Below are 16,111 nucleotides of genomic sequence, written 5' to 3' on the forward strand. Positions count from 1 at the left end.
ATTTAAGGACAGGCTGGACTGGGCTCTGAGCAAACTGCTCTAGCTGTAGGTGTCTCTGTTCATTGCAGGGGAGTTGGACTAGGTGACCTTTAAGGGTCTCTTCCAACTCAATTCTATGATTCTATAAATTAAGGAGACAGGCCTTCTGATTCACATCTGTAAGTGTACTTGGCTACAAAATTCCTAGTTCATAGTCCTCCCTGTGGAGTTTTTCTGATTTGGTGGGATGATGTCTGGCAAGGCATGGAGGTGCTCAGGGCGCACAGAGAGGCACGTGGTTTTCTAGACAAGCACAAGTGACAGGGCGAAACATTAAAAGAACACTAATTAAATTAATAAGAAATACACCACAGACACCATATCACTAAGAAAGCCAGTAACTTTACTGATTTGTCTGCAAAATACAAATTATACCTTATTTCCAGCAGGAGAATCTTTTGAAATTTTTCCATTTTAGTTCACTACAGACAGCTGAATTAAGTCCCTTGAGATACACAGATGTGGTTTAACTTAGTTATAACATCTTGTCATCTAGTGGCGACAAAGTCCAGCTTATGCCGCTGTGAGCCTCTATTTTAATATTTGTTGCAAATGCTTGTATGCTCCCATTTACAAGCTCTTTTGTTATCACCATTGTTTTATGGAAGCAGATCCCCATGAAAGAGAAGAAAAAAAAAAAAAGGAAAAAAAAAAGGATACAACAAACCATCTGAAGCAATCCAAGTGTAATGCCTGCAGTGTCCCAGGTCTGATGTTAGATACTTCACAAAAGACTCAGGTACTGTAATTTTTTTTTATTTTTATTTTTATTTTTTTTAATGAGTTACTAAACTGACTTTTTTGATTCAAACTGAGGTATGGATCAGTCTGAGGTATGAGTGAGAAAGGTAAAATGCAACACCTGATTATGAAAATAATCAAATGGATACTTTTGATAGAGAAGGTCTGTGGCTCAAAGCTTGGATTGCTCCACATCTTTGGTTAAAATATATTAACAAAAGCCTTTTATTACATCTACAGTCTGAAGCATTCTAATAGACACCAATGTTCCATCAGTCCTTCAAGAGACCTGTAGTGGCAGGAAATTAATGCCATATAACTGACGACATCACAGCAGATGGCACAAACAGGAACAGATGAAGTATGCCATGCTTAGGCAACAGCCTTTATTGAGGTTTCAAGTGGCTTTTAAAAAATTACAAAGCATTTACCTTCAAGGCGAAGGAGAAAGGAAAACAAAACAGCTCTGTTAGGACTATAGGTAAAAGAAGGTATATAGGATAACACGTACAATACAAAAGGGTTGACATCCTTGAAAACAGTCTATGAGTTCTTCTACTCTTACGTTAGCTTTACCTGAAAAAGAGATCTGAGGACAACAGATATTTTTATATTATTCATTAAAAACTGCTAAATTCCTCTTCTGGGAAAAATATAAGCCATTTCATTATAAAACACAACTTTTGAAAAACACTGAAATGATAAAAGCTTTACTGTGAATGGCTCAATGCATACAATATACAAATTGTGCAGATTGAGTATATCATATAATTGTCACCAGCAATTAAACACTAAACAACAACACCTTTTAATAGAGGTTAACTTAGCTATAACAATACTTGCAGATGTCTAGAATGCCACTTCAGGTGTTTGAACTTGCAATTAAGAATGTTGCCTAAAACATTATATAGCATGGGTTAAGGTAAAGTAAATGTTAATACTCTTTCAGGGCTCTGCCCCAAACTCCTTAAATACAAAGGAATCACACAATAAACCCAAATAAGCTTTGCAAATACAATAAATGGTAAGGTACAGATAAAGGAACAGAGAAAGGTAGACAGTTATAGTTTACAGAAAGTGACTTCACAATCAAAGTTGTGCTTCTTATCATTAGATCAGTTTGCAAATATGCATTATCCCCCACAATTTCGCCAGTACATGTTAGTTGCCCTCAGTAGCAGGAACGAGAGGGATGACTGGCATTGATCTTCATGTGATTCTATTCTATTTATTCATGTTTATATAAAAATCACTGTCAGAGTTAATATACATTGCCCAGGCAATACGTTTCACGCTACTTTCCGCTTAGTTACTTGCAGTAATATATTACACTGCATCTTCCTTAAATATGTTATGTTTTCTTCTTCATGCGTTGCTGAGGCAAATCGCAAGGTAAACTATTTATATGGCTATTCTTCATATTTCAATAGACCAAATCCCCTTCCCCACTGACAAGTTTCTACTACAATACTGATAAAGTTGTACTTCTTGTTGAAATGTCGAAGTGTACATTTGTGATATATTTGCATATTTTTGACACACCGAAGTTTAAAATTCTCATAAGAGAATATGACTGTAGATTCATCTGAAGGTGAAGAAAGTGGTTTCGAAAAACAGTTTTGAATTTTAAAATTAATTATGGGCCCCATTTTCTAATTTTTATTTTTTTTTTTTAATTTTTTTTATTTAACATGCGTATCTGTTTCTTTACCCTGCTGACCTCCACGCGAGATAAGATGTATGCCTTGTTAGCACAGTATTCTGCTTAGATAGTTCCCAGATTATGCACTAGCCCCTGCATGGCTGAGAGTGCCTGTGAGGCAGGCTTCTGTAAGTCACAATAAGTGGAAAGCGTATGTCCTAGCGCATGCTGTCATCTGTTAGTTGTTTGCTGCTACAGGGAGGTAACCTCTACCGCTGAGCAGTGCACAGCAACTGCACATGTAGAAGGGAAATAGGGTGTGGATTTCCCTTAACAAAATGTTTTCTGTGTCAATATTTTGCTGTTGCAGTTATGTCCTTCATCCTAGTCTCAAGGTATGTGAGTGAGAGCTGGAACAACTTTTGGAAAGAAGTATTACAGTTCTACAATGGCACTAGCATGTTGCTTGAACAAAGTTTCCTTCCCATGGGAAGGTTAAGCTGAAACATCTGAGTATACCATTTTCTTATAATAAGCAAGAGGGACAGACAAGAACTTAAAACAATGATATATCCCTTCTGGTGAAGCAATTTCAGTCAAAGGAACAATGCGAGGCAGGAGAAAGGGTGGGCGCCATATGCGGAAGTGAATCGCTTTGGGTTGTAAATACACAGGCAGCTTTGTTCAACAGCATCCCTACCGCGAGACGTGACTGTGAGGGCTGTGACAACTACAGCGGCCTGGTGGCCTGTATTGGTGGGGCACGACAGATTGACTTCTGAGTGGTCCTCTAATTGATGATCTCTCTGCAGGTTTTATGTCTGAGAGAGAGGGGACTTCACAACAGGTGGGACTGTGTCAGTCCCTCATTTCTTGCTCTCCCTGCTGCCTCTGGAAATGTTCACCTGCACTCACGCAACCGATGGCCGTTAGAGCTGTATATCCAATTCTAACAGGCAGAATACCAGCTTCGCTGATGAGGAAGGGCCAAGCGATGCCACTTTGCCATTTAACCCATGGAAATCTACAAGATACGCAGGACGTAGGTTATAGAAGGGCCCTTAACTTGTTACAATGCACAAAACAGCATGAAAAGAACTAATCAGTATATACAATGAATCGCAGTTCACTCAACTGATTGTAAAATGTTGTATTAAAATGGTTTCAGTTGTTACACCACGGGTAAATTCAAACTTTTTACAGATCAGTCTTCCAAGACATGATTTTGATCTGTAAAATGTATGCCCAGTAAAATAAAACCAAAAGAAAATAGTTAAATGTGCAACCGCACAAATATAATTCCCCACTATTAAGATAACAAAAACTTTTGCTATTACCATAATTATTATATATATTAGAAAGCTATACACAAGCATGTTAATTTCACAGATTTTTTTTTTTTTTAAAGATTCTTAATATTTTATATAATTAGAAATACACATTTCAAAAACAAAACTTCTGCAAAGAGAAAACAGTTATCTTGGTTAGCAAAGCATGGAGTTCTTCATGGCTTAGGGTAGTGCTTTCTATACAAAAAGTCCTCTGTTTTTGTCAGGACTGTTTACAAGATTAGCGAAGCAATCAAGGAAAAAAGAACACATTTTGGCTTAAGGAAACTACAAAAGCCACAAATGCTTTGCAAACTCTGTCTTACTTTTTAATATGAAAATAAGCAAAATGTAATGTACATATTTTTATAATTTTTTTTTTTAGTAAGTGATGCAGACCCAGAATTTTTAAAATTAAATATGTTAGCCCTCGAACTCGATTTTGTTTAACAAGTATGGTCCTCTTCAAATGCTTTGATCCTTCTTAACTGAGTGCCATACTCCAAAGATATGCCTGCATGGTTTTGAGTGTTTTCGGTGTGTTAGGTGACCCAGTCTCTTTCTAGCATGGATTCACGGCCACCCAACCACTGGGTCTGTCAAAACATCTGTACATTTTCTATATGTTGCATAACAGCTGCTTTCTCTCTCAGTAAAGGTCTGCCATTTCTGGCAGACGTTTTCCTTTTGCCTATTTACATGTAAATAACGTTGAACCTGCAACATGACACTATCTATTGTAACATACATTTTGCAAGGGAGCACAACAGTGAAAAGAAGTTAGCCTTAAAATCTATTTTGTACAAGTGTTCTGTTGTACAACTCAAGTGCTAAGCTTATCTCAGCATTTCTGTTTATCCTTATACTGTATCACTGAGGCAATTTAAAAGTACTTTTACAAAACAGAGTACCTGACTTTTTTTTTCCACACACGGCACATATAATGCATATCGACCCCCCCTACCCCATTAAGGTATAGCACACACACACTGCAAGAAAAAAAAAAAAAAAAAGAAACTAATAGTTAATAATGCTATCATGTCGCCCATCCTTCAGACAGCCGCATGCGCTTGACAGAGGGGCTTTCCCTTTCGTCCGGCGAAGGTCTGGTGAGTCCAATGGGGGAGTGGAATTCATTCCGGTGGTCTTCTCGGTCGCTCCCGTCGTAGGAACTGCTGCAGCTGCTCAAGCTGTCGACGGGAGACCTCCCCGCCTCATGGCGCGTGTGCTGTGGGTATCTCGAGGGGGTGGTGGTACGGTCTCTAGGAGGAGAAACAGGTTCTGACTTGATGTTGAGGCTTTGAGTAGAAGGCAGGGAGAGATTTGTACTCTGAGATAAATGAGTGCTAGTGCAAGCTCTGTAGGAGGAAAGGAAACCCAGTTACAGACGGAGGAGGCATGGAGCCCCCGGAAATGCACAAACACTCACATAGAACACCAGTGTAAAGGCTCACGCAGTGTCAGTGCGTGCGGACAGCATGAGGACCACTTTCTATGTGGAATTAAAAAAGGCATGGAGACGGAAACACCACGGCAAACGTGGCTGGCTTAAGTGAGACATGCCCGAGGTCTGAAAGTAGTCTCTTTAATTCCCTTCCTTTTTTTTTTTCCTCAAGCATCACAAGAAATTTTGGAAGCTGAGCCTTTGCACTGTTGGAACCACCTGCAGGTTTCTTTATAATTAATGCTTGTGTGCGTGTATGCACTGATGGCACAGGGGAGGCATGGGTTTCTGTGGGTTTAGTTTAGTTTGTCTTATCCTTGTTTACTTCAACATGGGAAATCAGGTGTAAAGTGGAAACAGAAATTTGGGCCCCGTGCATTTTATGTCTTTCATAACAGAGTTGAAATTAATCACCTTTGGATTAATGTTAATAGAACTCAATCAGCAGGGTAGGGTTTAAATCTGATTTTATGGAATAAATTGATTAATTTGTTATTATATCCAGAGCATTTATGGATAAACTACCGAAGAGAAGTTAAGGGAGATGGCAGAGGATTGCAGTGCATGACTGACAACCTGACTCATAGGATGCTTAGAACTCCAGGATAAGCTGCTATCTAAAGTTTTTCAAAGGCTGTATACTTGTTCTCCATTTGTTTTGCCAGCGCATTATTGTGGGCAAGTTTGGCTGAGGAAAGCTGAGATAAGAGGGGAGGAGAGAACACTGAGCTTGCACTGAATGGAAGAAAATGAGATCCGCTGCAACTACAGAATGCTTTCTACAAAAGCACCACCTACTGGCAAAACCTGACATTTCTTTTCGTTAAAACAGCTATCCAGGAGAGGTTTCTGCTGAGCTCTTGAACACTGCTCCACCTCAGGGACCATTTGCTAGGCTGAAGTCAGTGTCAAACCCAAAGACACAGTTGCAAGATTTCTAATAGTGAAAGAGACTGAAGACAGAGGGGAGGAGAGGACACAGCCTCAGTAAGATTTTAAACCCCAAGGTTCAAGTGGAATAAATATTTGGACTCTGAACGATGGAAAACTAAATTTGTGATTCTTTCCATTTATTGAGAAATTCCACTTTTTCTGATATGTCATTGACTGTGATCTGAGCTTTACTTTACCAATAGTTACTGTAACTTAGGAAAGGTAAAAAGTCATTTTCTTTTCTTTTGGCAGATTTACAGTGGACCTATATGGCACAGTTACTGAATAATATCAGATGCTGTAGTCATGAGTTATTGATCAATACTGTGTGAGCCTTGTTGAACAACACAGAAAGCAGGATGTTCTGCCTGCAATTGCTTCCATCTACCCTTTATTACTATACAGAGAAGTGTGTCAGAATTTGCAGCATCAAGCAGTGAGTAATAACCCTCTAAGTAGCAAATGTAGGCAGTTTTGTTAAAGAAGTTTTTTTTTTTCCTTTTCTAACTATTAGATCACACATATAGGAAACCATAAATATCAAACGTAGTCACTCCACTTTAGTGAAACACTCCACATGTTTTCTGAAAAACTGTTGAAAAGAATCCAGCAACAATCAAAAATACGTTCCTGGGTTGGTTTTGCTTTTCATTTCCAGTGACTTTATTTTTCATTTCCTTAGGACATGCTAGGACTTCATATGGGGAAACAGGCAGCCAGTCTAGCAAGTACAATATGATTACATACTATTTTAGATGCCAAATTCATAGCTAAACCCGAAAGTCCCTTAATACAGAACACTGGATCCTGGCGATTTGATCTAGGAGTGTTTGATTTGAGTAGACAATGTGTACTTTGCAAAGCTGGGAAGAGTTGAAAACTCACACTACTTAAAAACGGCCATACTCAGTCTCATTTGTTCACTTGGAACCTACTCATATTCCATTCCATGATAACCTCAAAGGAACAAATCCAGGGTAAAAAGCTGTATTGTCTGAGGACTAGAGTTTGTATTGCTACACTGCAATTTATTTAGCAGTGTTTCAGAGGGAAGTGTGAAAACACAACTCTGTAGACTTTTCTGTAGATCCCTTCTGCTTCCTTAGAGGCATTATGCAAACACCTGGCATACAGGCTTTTAGTAGTTTAAAAAATACTACCTGCATTTTGAGCACATTTTTTATAAAGTGGAAAAAAAAAAAAGAGTTAAAAGGGCATTTTAGCATAAGAACTAATTTTTTTTTTTTTTTTTTTAAGGTTTTAAACAATAGAGCTATTTAAGCAATTGATGCATATTGTCATTCAATATGTTTTAAGATTCTGCCTGTTAAAACATATTTTTCCGAGAAATCTGTTTCTGAAATTTAACATGTATATATTTTGGTGACTCTATTCTATGTGTTGTCATAAACATTCTCAAATGTTTCTACAGAATTTCATGTAAGTCGATATGATCAAATGCAAGAGAAACCTAATGTTATGAATAGAAGCGTATGGTGAATGAGTACATACTTAGTTGCGGACTTTCACCTGTACCCTCAACAAAGGATGGATTTCTGTTTAGGACAGAAACTGCATTGTGAAAAAATGGCAATTCTTTTTGCCACTAAATGACCTCTTCTTGTGTACGCATGTGTTTGAATGAATGCAGAAACAGTGTAATTTTGGCCTAGGCAAGTCCTACTTTTATCATTTGAAACCTACCCTAAACTCAATGAAAAACAAGAAGTTTTTGAATATGGAAAATCTATTGAGAAAATGTAACAAATGTCTTTGTAGGATTATGTTTAACTATAAGGCACTCACTGTCGTGCACTCCACTAATGTTGACTTGATTAACTTTCTCCATATATTGTACTGAAAACATTCCACTTTACTCCTTCTCATTGCCCCTGTGAAGTTTAAATTTTATGCAGCAGTTACTATTCAGATCTGTGTGAATGAAAACATGAGTTTTACTTAGAGTACAACCCTGACATGGGAGAAACACTGGTTCCTATATGCATTCAACGTGTGTGGGAGGTGGGAGGCACATCAGGGTGCAAAGAGCTAGCCAGCAAACTCTGTCCTTGTTGATGTAATGAGATCAGCTTTGAGTGGGTCTCTGTTAGAATCTCCAGCTAGTGGAAGTTCAGCATTCACAGACAGCAGCATGGGTCAGTAGTGATGTGAATGAGCATCACATAGGCTTTTACAGGGAGTGAGAGTGCTAATAAAGGAAGAAGGAACTTCGTGTCCTTTCTGTTATGGCCATACTTGTTTCTTTAAATTTCCTTCTCTTTATACCTTCATGTTTCAAATATGCATACATATGCAAATGCATTTCTAAGTCTGCACTTATATTTAGGAAAGGCAAACTTTCAGCTGTGGATGATACCTCAGAAAGAAAAGATCTTCTCTTAAGCTGCAGATTACAGAATGAGATAGTTTTCTATACAATAGACATGAGGCTGAAGAATTTAGATAGCTCATTTCAAAGATAGGAATGGCTGCAGCAATATTTAGATGAAACCTGTAAGTCTGAGAAGGAATATATTTTGATTTTTAATAGAATTAGCGTGTAATTTTTCTAATTACAAGGCTGAAAAGTACTATTTTGCTTTCTTAAATTTGGACTGTTGAAATGTCTGACTTAACACCCCAGTTATATCAGAAGAGACTTTACATTGCTATCCTGTTCACAGCCTCAGTAACTGAACTATTCCTATGTCCTCAGAAACTCTCCCTCAGGCTTAGTGGTGCAGTATGGTTTAGAGATCTCCAGGTGTCTGAAAGATGGTTTTGACAGCGCTTCTGAAACTGTTGAGGACTTTCGTGGAGCAAGCTAACACATTTAAGCACACCCTATTCGATTTACAAGTCATATGTTTCTGCCATGCATTATGAGGCAGAATTCTCTCACTAAGGACAGGAATTAGGGTGCTCAAACATTTCTACACCTATTTTCTTAAATTCCTAGTGAAACACATTTTTGTATGATTACTTTTCTATAAATTCAAGATTAGGCTAATGTGGACAGATTATGACTTGTACAATTTCAAGGTTTTTTTTTTTTTTAAATAATCCAGAAGCTAGTATAGATCCTTCTGCATGTACAACCCCGTGACTGAAGTAAAATAAAGAAATGCATATGATTTTCTGCACACATAGAAGGCTTTGCCAGAACTGCTAGTGAAGCTGCTTTCATAGCTGAATTCATTTACATATCACTGAAAGAATAATAACAAAAGTAGTGACTTAGAATATATTCCACTAGCCACAGCCACTACATTTTGACATACTGTAAGATGAATTAGATGATAATGTGTGACGTATCTGAAAAGGCATGTAGCTAGTTTAGGATTTAATTTTTTTTTTTTGTTATCCAAATAGCGTTATTACATTCTTTGGTACACCACTGAAAACAATCAGCTTATTGGAATAGGCTGCCCAGAGAGGCTGTGGATGTCCTGTCCCTGGAGGTGTTCAAGACCAGGCTGGATGGGGCTATGGACAACCAGATACAGTGCCTGATACAGGTTGGCAATACTGCCAGTGGTAGAGATGTTGGAACTAGACGGCCTCTGAGGTCCCTTCCAATATGATCCATTCTATGATTCCATGATTGTAAGGTTATACACTGAAATCTAGTCTGAATTTTCAACTTATGCATGACTATAGGTATCTTGTTGTACAGTTAACCTGAATGCTGCCTGAGAAACAGCACAGCTCAAAAATAAAATAGAAGAAGCATAGCAGACAGGTATTAAGATCTTTTCATTTTACTAACATGGGAACTATTTCAGTTACAAATATTTATGTAGTTAGTACTTATTATGCTAAATTATATTTCTGATGTTCAAAGGGTTTATATTTCTTCCAAAAATTGTATAGCTGTTCTTTAAAATTTGAAACCGATTTACACGGTAAAGAAAATACATTAATTTATAAAATGTATTCAGATAAACTAGGAGAATTTTGAAATTTAAGCCATATTGATTGTACTACATACTTTCAGATTACAGCAGCTGCCCTGCAAAAAGAATGGCATGTGTGCAATGACTTTTTTTAAAAAGAAGAGTTTGGCTTTGCAAATCCAGCCATACATTAGCACAGACATGGAGTAATGGTGAGTGCCTATGATCTTGCTCAATATAGACAGCAGATATCGGGATCTTTGAAAATCATACTCTTTAAATTCACTCGAATAAGCAAATGTATCGCTTTTTCAATAATGCATGAGGTGAATTCCCTGTGTGACTAAGATGATCAGGGGGCTGGAGCACCTCCCCTATGGGGACAGGCTGAGGGAGTTGGGCTTGTTCAGCCTGGAGAAGAGAAGGCTGCGGGGTGACCTCATTGCAGCCTATCAATACCTGAAGGGAACCTACACCCAGGAGGGGAGTAAACTCTTCAAAAGGGCAGATAACAGCAGGACTAGGGGAAATGGTTTTAAGTTGAAGGAGGGAAGATTTAGGTTGGATGTTAGGGGGAAGTTCTTTACTAGGAGAGTGGTTAGGCCCTGGAACGGGCTGCCCAGGGAGGTTGTGGATGCCCCGTCCTTGGACGTGTTTAAGGCCAGGTTGGACGGGGTCCTGGGCAACCTGATCTGAATGTGTATGTTTGGTGGCCCTGCTAGGCAGGGGGGTTGGAACTACATGATCCTTGGGGTCCCTTCCAACCCGGGTGATTCTGTGATTCTGTGAATCTGTGATTCTGTGAATACTGAAATGGTTAAACATAGTGCTCCACCAGTCTTGGAAGAAACGTCTTAAAATTAGCCACTAGAGGGCATAACATTTATCCTCAAGGCAAGAAAATCACCACGAGTTCTAGGGGTTTACGGGTTTTAGTCCTAATTGTGTTATTTGCTTATAGGAAACATTTACAAAGAAATGAAACTTGAACATCAGAGCTGAGAAGGAGTGTGTATGTGATTATAAGGTTTAATTTTAATCCCAGTTCAAATCATTTTGTCACTTTTGATTTAGAAGTACTCAGTGTTTAGACATTTTTTGATTTTATGTTTGAGCTATAGTAACTGGAAATAAAAAGCAGAAGCGGAAAAACAAAGCAATAGCACAAAGTAAGTGTTTAGTTTGGTTGTTAGTCGTGAAGAAAAATGCTATTTAAAGAAACAGAGTAAAACAAGAACAGAATTCATCACTACACTATTGAGGAAATGTAATGGACACAGAGTATTCAATTTTAGGTACATGGCAAAATTTTCATGAAATATGTTGTTCCAGTTTTGGGCAATGGAGCTCTTATATACATGGGCTGAGGTTGTCAGGATGTATTTCATACTTGGGATTCCTAGGGACACTGAAGTTATTGCAGAACATTGTAACAGTTTAAAAAAACAACACAGTGCTTACCCCAGTTGGCTGAGGGCAGATGGCGGCATATTATGTAGGTGTTGCTGTTGCCAGCCAGTCACAGAACCAAGATGAAGAGCACTGGCTGTATTAAATCCAGAGAGAGATGATATATCTGCACTACTCAGAGAATATTCTAGATTTGAAAACAGAAAAGAAAATAATTAAAAGAGTATTAAGAAGGAAGCGTGTAAATAATAACTACCATCATCATTTTCACATGTCACTTAATAAGCCTTTTAATCTTAATTACACCAATCACATTAAGTTGCAGCAGAAAATCAGACTCTCCTCTTCCCTTGGCTCATTAACTTTGGAGTAAATAATGCACTAATAATTATTCTGTAATTTACCAGTTCTTTTTATGGGTCTGGAAGATCCAAAGCCTTTCTATCTACCATAACTATACATGCATTCTCATAGAGTCAAAACCCTGAAAACAGAATTTGATCACAGTCTTTGTTGCAAGAAGGTAGACTGTGATACGTACACAGTGCACATCTTCTATAAAAAACACAGGATTATGTGGATCAACATGATCTGTACAGTACCAATGCGCAATGGGAACAGGAAATGATCTCTTCGGGCTTCATTTCTAGAATCTGCCAGGTAACTAAGCAGCAGCCTACAAAGATACTGAACTCTATTTTGAAACCAGTGAAACTGCTTGTTGTCATTACCCTCATAATTTTAGGAAGACGCACTCAACTACATGAAATTATCTGTTACATTAGGAGTTTTAGGAAGTTTCTTTAGTGTCTTTTCCTTTAGTAAGGCCAATGAAAGAGAGCTATCAAAGCAGTTTTCCATTTGAGTAAAATAGTTAGCTTTTAAGTATGTATTTCTCGAGTCCAAAGAATTACAGAAAGGTTAGGGTTGGAAAGGACCTTTAAGATCATGTAGTTCCAACCTCTTCTACAGGCAGGGACACCTTCCTCTGGACTCAGTTGCTCACAGCCCCATCCAGCCTGGACTTGAATGCTTCCAGAGAGGGGGCATCCACAACATCGCTGGACAACCAGTTCCATCGTCTCATCCCTCTCCAAATATCATGACTAAATCTACCCTCTTCCAATTTAAAGCCATTTCCCCTTGTCCTGTCACTATGAGCCCTTATTAAAAAGTCCCTCCTCAAATAAAAACTCCCCCGTCAGAGGAACAGATAAAAAGCAAATGATGTGTATCAACCTATGGGCTATGAACTTTCCAGTCTCTTGCAAGGAACAGCAGGTAATTCATTACCCCGAGACAGACATTTGCCAGCATCCTGCTCCCTCCCCCTCCTTTCCATTTCGTGCTGATACTTACCAGTACCATATGTTGTTGAGATGGCTGATGGGTATCCTCCCATCCCTTGCCCTGGTAGAGTAGGAGTTGCTACGGAAACCACTGGAGTAGCCAATGACTGAGCAGACTGGGAGTTATTTATCCTCTGATTCTTTTAAAGTAAGTAAAATAAACATATTATTGACTGGGTTTAAGTCATCTGGGTGTATTACCTTTCTGGGTTTGATTTGTGCACAAGAAACAAAAGCTGATACAAATTTCTAGAAATTAATCATTTAACATGTGGCTTTTATGAACTCTGCCAACCCTATCATTTACAAGCCTTCAAGAGACCAGTTGTCACCATAGTAACCCATTACATCAGTATCTCCTAGGTAACTGAACTACTAACAAGGAAGATTGGTTTTATTGTGGGTAGAAGAACAGATCGTGTGAAAATCCATGAAATATGTAAACTCTACCCTCACTGTTTTCCTTTTTCATTCAAATGTAAGGAGACACAGAAACAGAGAGAGAGAGAAATAACCCCAGGCCCTGATTCGGGAATGAGCGGCACCCCAGGCTGCTGGATGCTAAGCTCTTACCAGCAGATGGTGCTCTGGTTGCTTCGTTTTTGGCATCAAAAAACTTCAGAGTGCTAGGTGGCACCGCAACTACGCGTTTAACTCGGGCATTACACGCTGCGTGGTAAAAGCTGCTCTCGAGAACTCTAATCCTGTGAGCGGCAGGATAAAATGCGAAGGGAGCCACCAAAAAAAACATACCAAGGCTGTGCCATCTTCAACAGCACAGGAGTGCACGCTAGCAAATCATCAGCACCAAGCGAGCTTTATTGTAGTGTAAATAATATGAACACGTGCAACAACGGCACCTTGTCTCCGTATTGCTACATTTCAAAAGTTGTGATGACCCTTTTGTTCACAATGCAGTCATAGTAAAGTTTTCCATTTGATTTCAACCAGCATTTCATCGACACATATACCAATCATACAAAATAAAAGATCTTATGTTTTCATTATTAGGATGAACATCACTACCACTTACCAGGAGCAGATCAACATCCTCAGACTGAGTGCATAGGAAAGGAGCATTAAAAATCAGTGAATGTAGATATTTACCAGGGTGCATTATAGCCTAGTGAATAGCTTCATCTGACAGGGGCGGAAAACTACACACTTTCTGAGCACAGTTTGGAAAAAATAACACTTCACAGATCTCTTCTTTGTCCTTCTAACAAGATGCTTCTCAGCTTGTGAGGACAATCTATCCACTTTTCAGCACGAGCCTTTCTCTAAGAATTCATTACTTTTTCTGTAGCCCCACTGGCTGCAGATTGTGTTGCTATACCTGGTTTCAGGAGACCTGACTATTCACAGAATCCCTTGGAAAGTATCAGTTTTAAGGACCTTGGAATAAATCACTTGATGCAGACAGCTTGTCACGGCTTGGTCGACTTTGAGGGCTGCCCTGTAGGAGACTATTTATTACTTATCCTCATAGAGAGCCCAGCATCACATTTACGGGAAGTTTTAGTTCGATGTTCAAAATTAATTTATAATACATCAAGCGAAGGCAGCTGTTCTAATAGTGTTTGTTACATAATGGAAAAACTTGTTTATGTCAGCACGTAAATTTACCATCCAGATCTTTTTTTAATCAAACTCCATTTTAATGTTAAAACACTAATGAAAGGTTTACTTGCAACTACTAACCCACTTCTGGAAGGGTTCTGCAAGATACTCACATGACACCTTCATGATTCAATCTTTAACTGTAACAATCTGCTTACATTTTGTGAATACTGGTAAGAGGTACAGCAATTTGATGCTCCACTCTGTCATGCTCTATCTGCTTACTACATCTCATCCTTCTAAAACCTGACTTTTGTTGCTCAGAGTGGTAGAGTTCAAATTCATTTATTTGTAGTTAATCTGCCATCTGCTGAGGGTCTGCATGGCTAAATATTTAAGAGAAATATATCTGGGGTTAAATTCAGGCTTTATGAAAAATCCAGGAAAGTATCTTCCAGTTATCAGGAAGGTAAGTGAAGAAGTTCACACTGTTCAGGACACATTTTCTATTTTGTAAGTTCATAGAAAAAAAAGGATGAAGTAAAAGTAGTTTCACAAAACCAATTAAAATGAATCTGCCTAAATCTTTAGTTTGATGTCGAGCCATAAAGCCAGACAGAAAGATCAAAAAAGCAAGAATGTGGAATGTTATTCTACTTTTTTTAGTTGGGTTAGCAGGCTTTGAAATTCTTAAATATCTTATCTGAAGGAGATTTAAAAAAAAGGCTTTTAAAATACATTACCACTGATGGCATTGTATTCTTGCTGCCAGGTGGAATAAGCACACGGAGATCTGGTTTACGGTTGTTCATTCCCAAATTCATTGGAGGCGGAGATTTTGCTTGCATATTCTTGTTCAAGTTGCCAGGTGAGACCAGCAGACCTGGTGAGTTGCGGGGGTTGCCATAACCATTTCCTATTTAGAAAAAAAACAAAAACAAAAACAAAACAGAAAATGAAAAGAGTAAGGGAGAGAGATTATAAACTCAAACATATTTCTTAGTACTAAACATTAAAACATTCCAATATTACGGTTCAAGGTAAATAATTGTGCTACTTATTGTATCTTTGCAGCAAAAAACCAACATGCACCATGTTTGAAACAAATGTAAGTTGTTAGTAAGTAAGCTTTCTCTCATGGCAGGTGACATCCAGTGATGTGCTGCAGTTATGACATTACACGACTCTCTTTACCATGATATTACATAGCACAGTATACTATCTGCTCAAAGTGGCCAAGATCTCACTTGTTCCTTGAAAGAGAATCAGGAGTTTCAGAGAATCTTACTGCTTAAATAAAGTCAAAGCCATGCTGCATTTTCTTGACAACTATGGAGGGTTCTGCCTTGCCTGACTCAGCCCTTTCCAGTTCATGATTTTGTTTTGTTTTTAAACAAAGGATGAGTATAGTGAGGCTACAATTTCCAGAAAAGGCAGGGGGAGGACTAGGAAGATTCTCAAATGTTTTTTGTGCTCCCTCACCACAGTTTTTGGACCTGATTCTGTCAACACTAAAGTCAATGAGAACAAGAGCATAACCTTATTTGGAAAATGCCTCCGTATCTTTCATCTTCATCTCTTGCTGCTTTCTGCAAGCCCTAGGAATTCTGACAGGCAAATGCTTCTTTTCTTTCTTTCTTCCTTTCTTTCTTTTCTTTTCTTTCTTTCTTCCTTTCTTTCTTTTCTTTTCTTTCTTTTCTTTCTTTTCTTTCTTTTCTTTCTTTTCTTTCTTTCTTTCTTTCTTTCTTTCTTTCTTTCTTTCTTTCTTT

At 38.3% G+C, this 16,111-nt stretch overlaps 1 protein-coding gene across 14 annotated transcripts in view; it reads right to left on the reverse strand.

The window, feature by feature from the left end:
* Nucleotides 1-361: 361 nt before the first annotated feature.
* MEF2C (myocyte enhancer factor 2C) overlaps nucleotides 362-16,111 on the reverse strand; it is a 138,676-nt gene continuing 122,926 nt past the window's right edge. For 11 of the 14 annotated variants that reach the window (XM_042866163.1, XM_042866170.1, XM_042866160.1 and 8 more), the window contains 4 exons: nucleotides 15,086-15,258; nucleotides 12,793-12,922; nucleotides 11,485-11,620; nucleotides 362-5,108 (listed from right to left, as the gene is read on the reverse strand). In XM_042866163.1, coding sequence (XP_042722097.1) covers nucleotides 4,787-5,108; nucleotides 11,485-11,620; nucleotides 12,793-12,922; nucleotides 15,086-15,258 — 761 coding nt within the window. In that variant the 3' untranslated portion in view covers nucleotides 362-4,786. The remainder of the gene's footprint in view (nucleotides 5,109-11,484; nucleotides 11,621-12,792; nucleotides 12,923-15,085; nucleotides 15,259-16,111) is intronic. The other 3 variants (XM_042866173.1, XM_042866171.1, XM_042866172.1) reach the window with 1 other exon arrangement.

The sequence above is a fragment of the Lagopus leucura genome, unplaced genomic scaffold, assembly GCF_019238085.1.
Source record: "Lagopus leucura isolate 7727_CA_CO unplaced genomic scaffold, USGS_WTPT01 Super-Scaffold_810, whole genome shotgun sequence".
In the NCBI taxonomy this organism is placed as follows: Eukaryota; Metazoa; Chordata; class Aves; order Galliformes; family Phasianidae; genus Lagopus; species Lagopus leucura.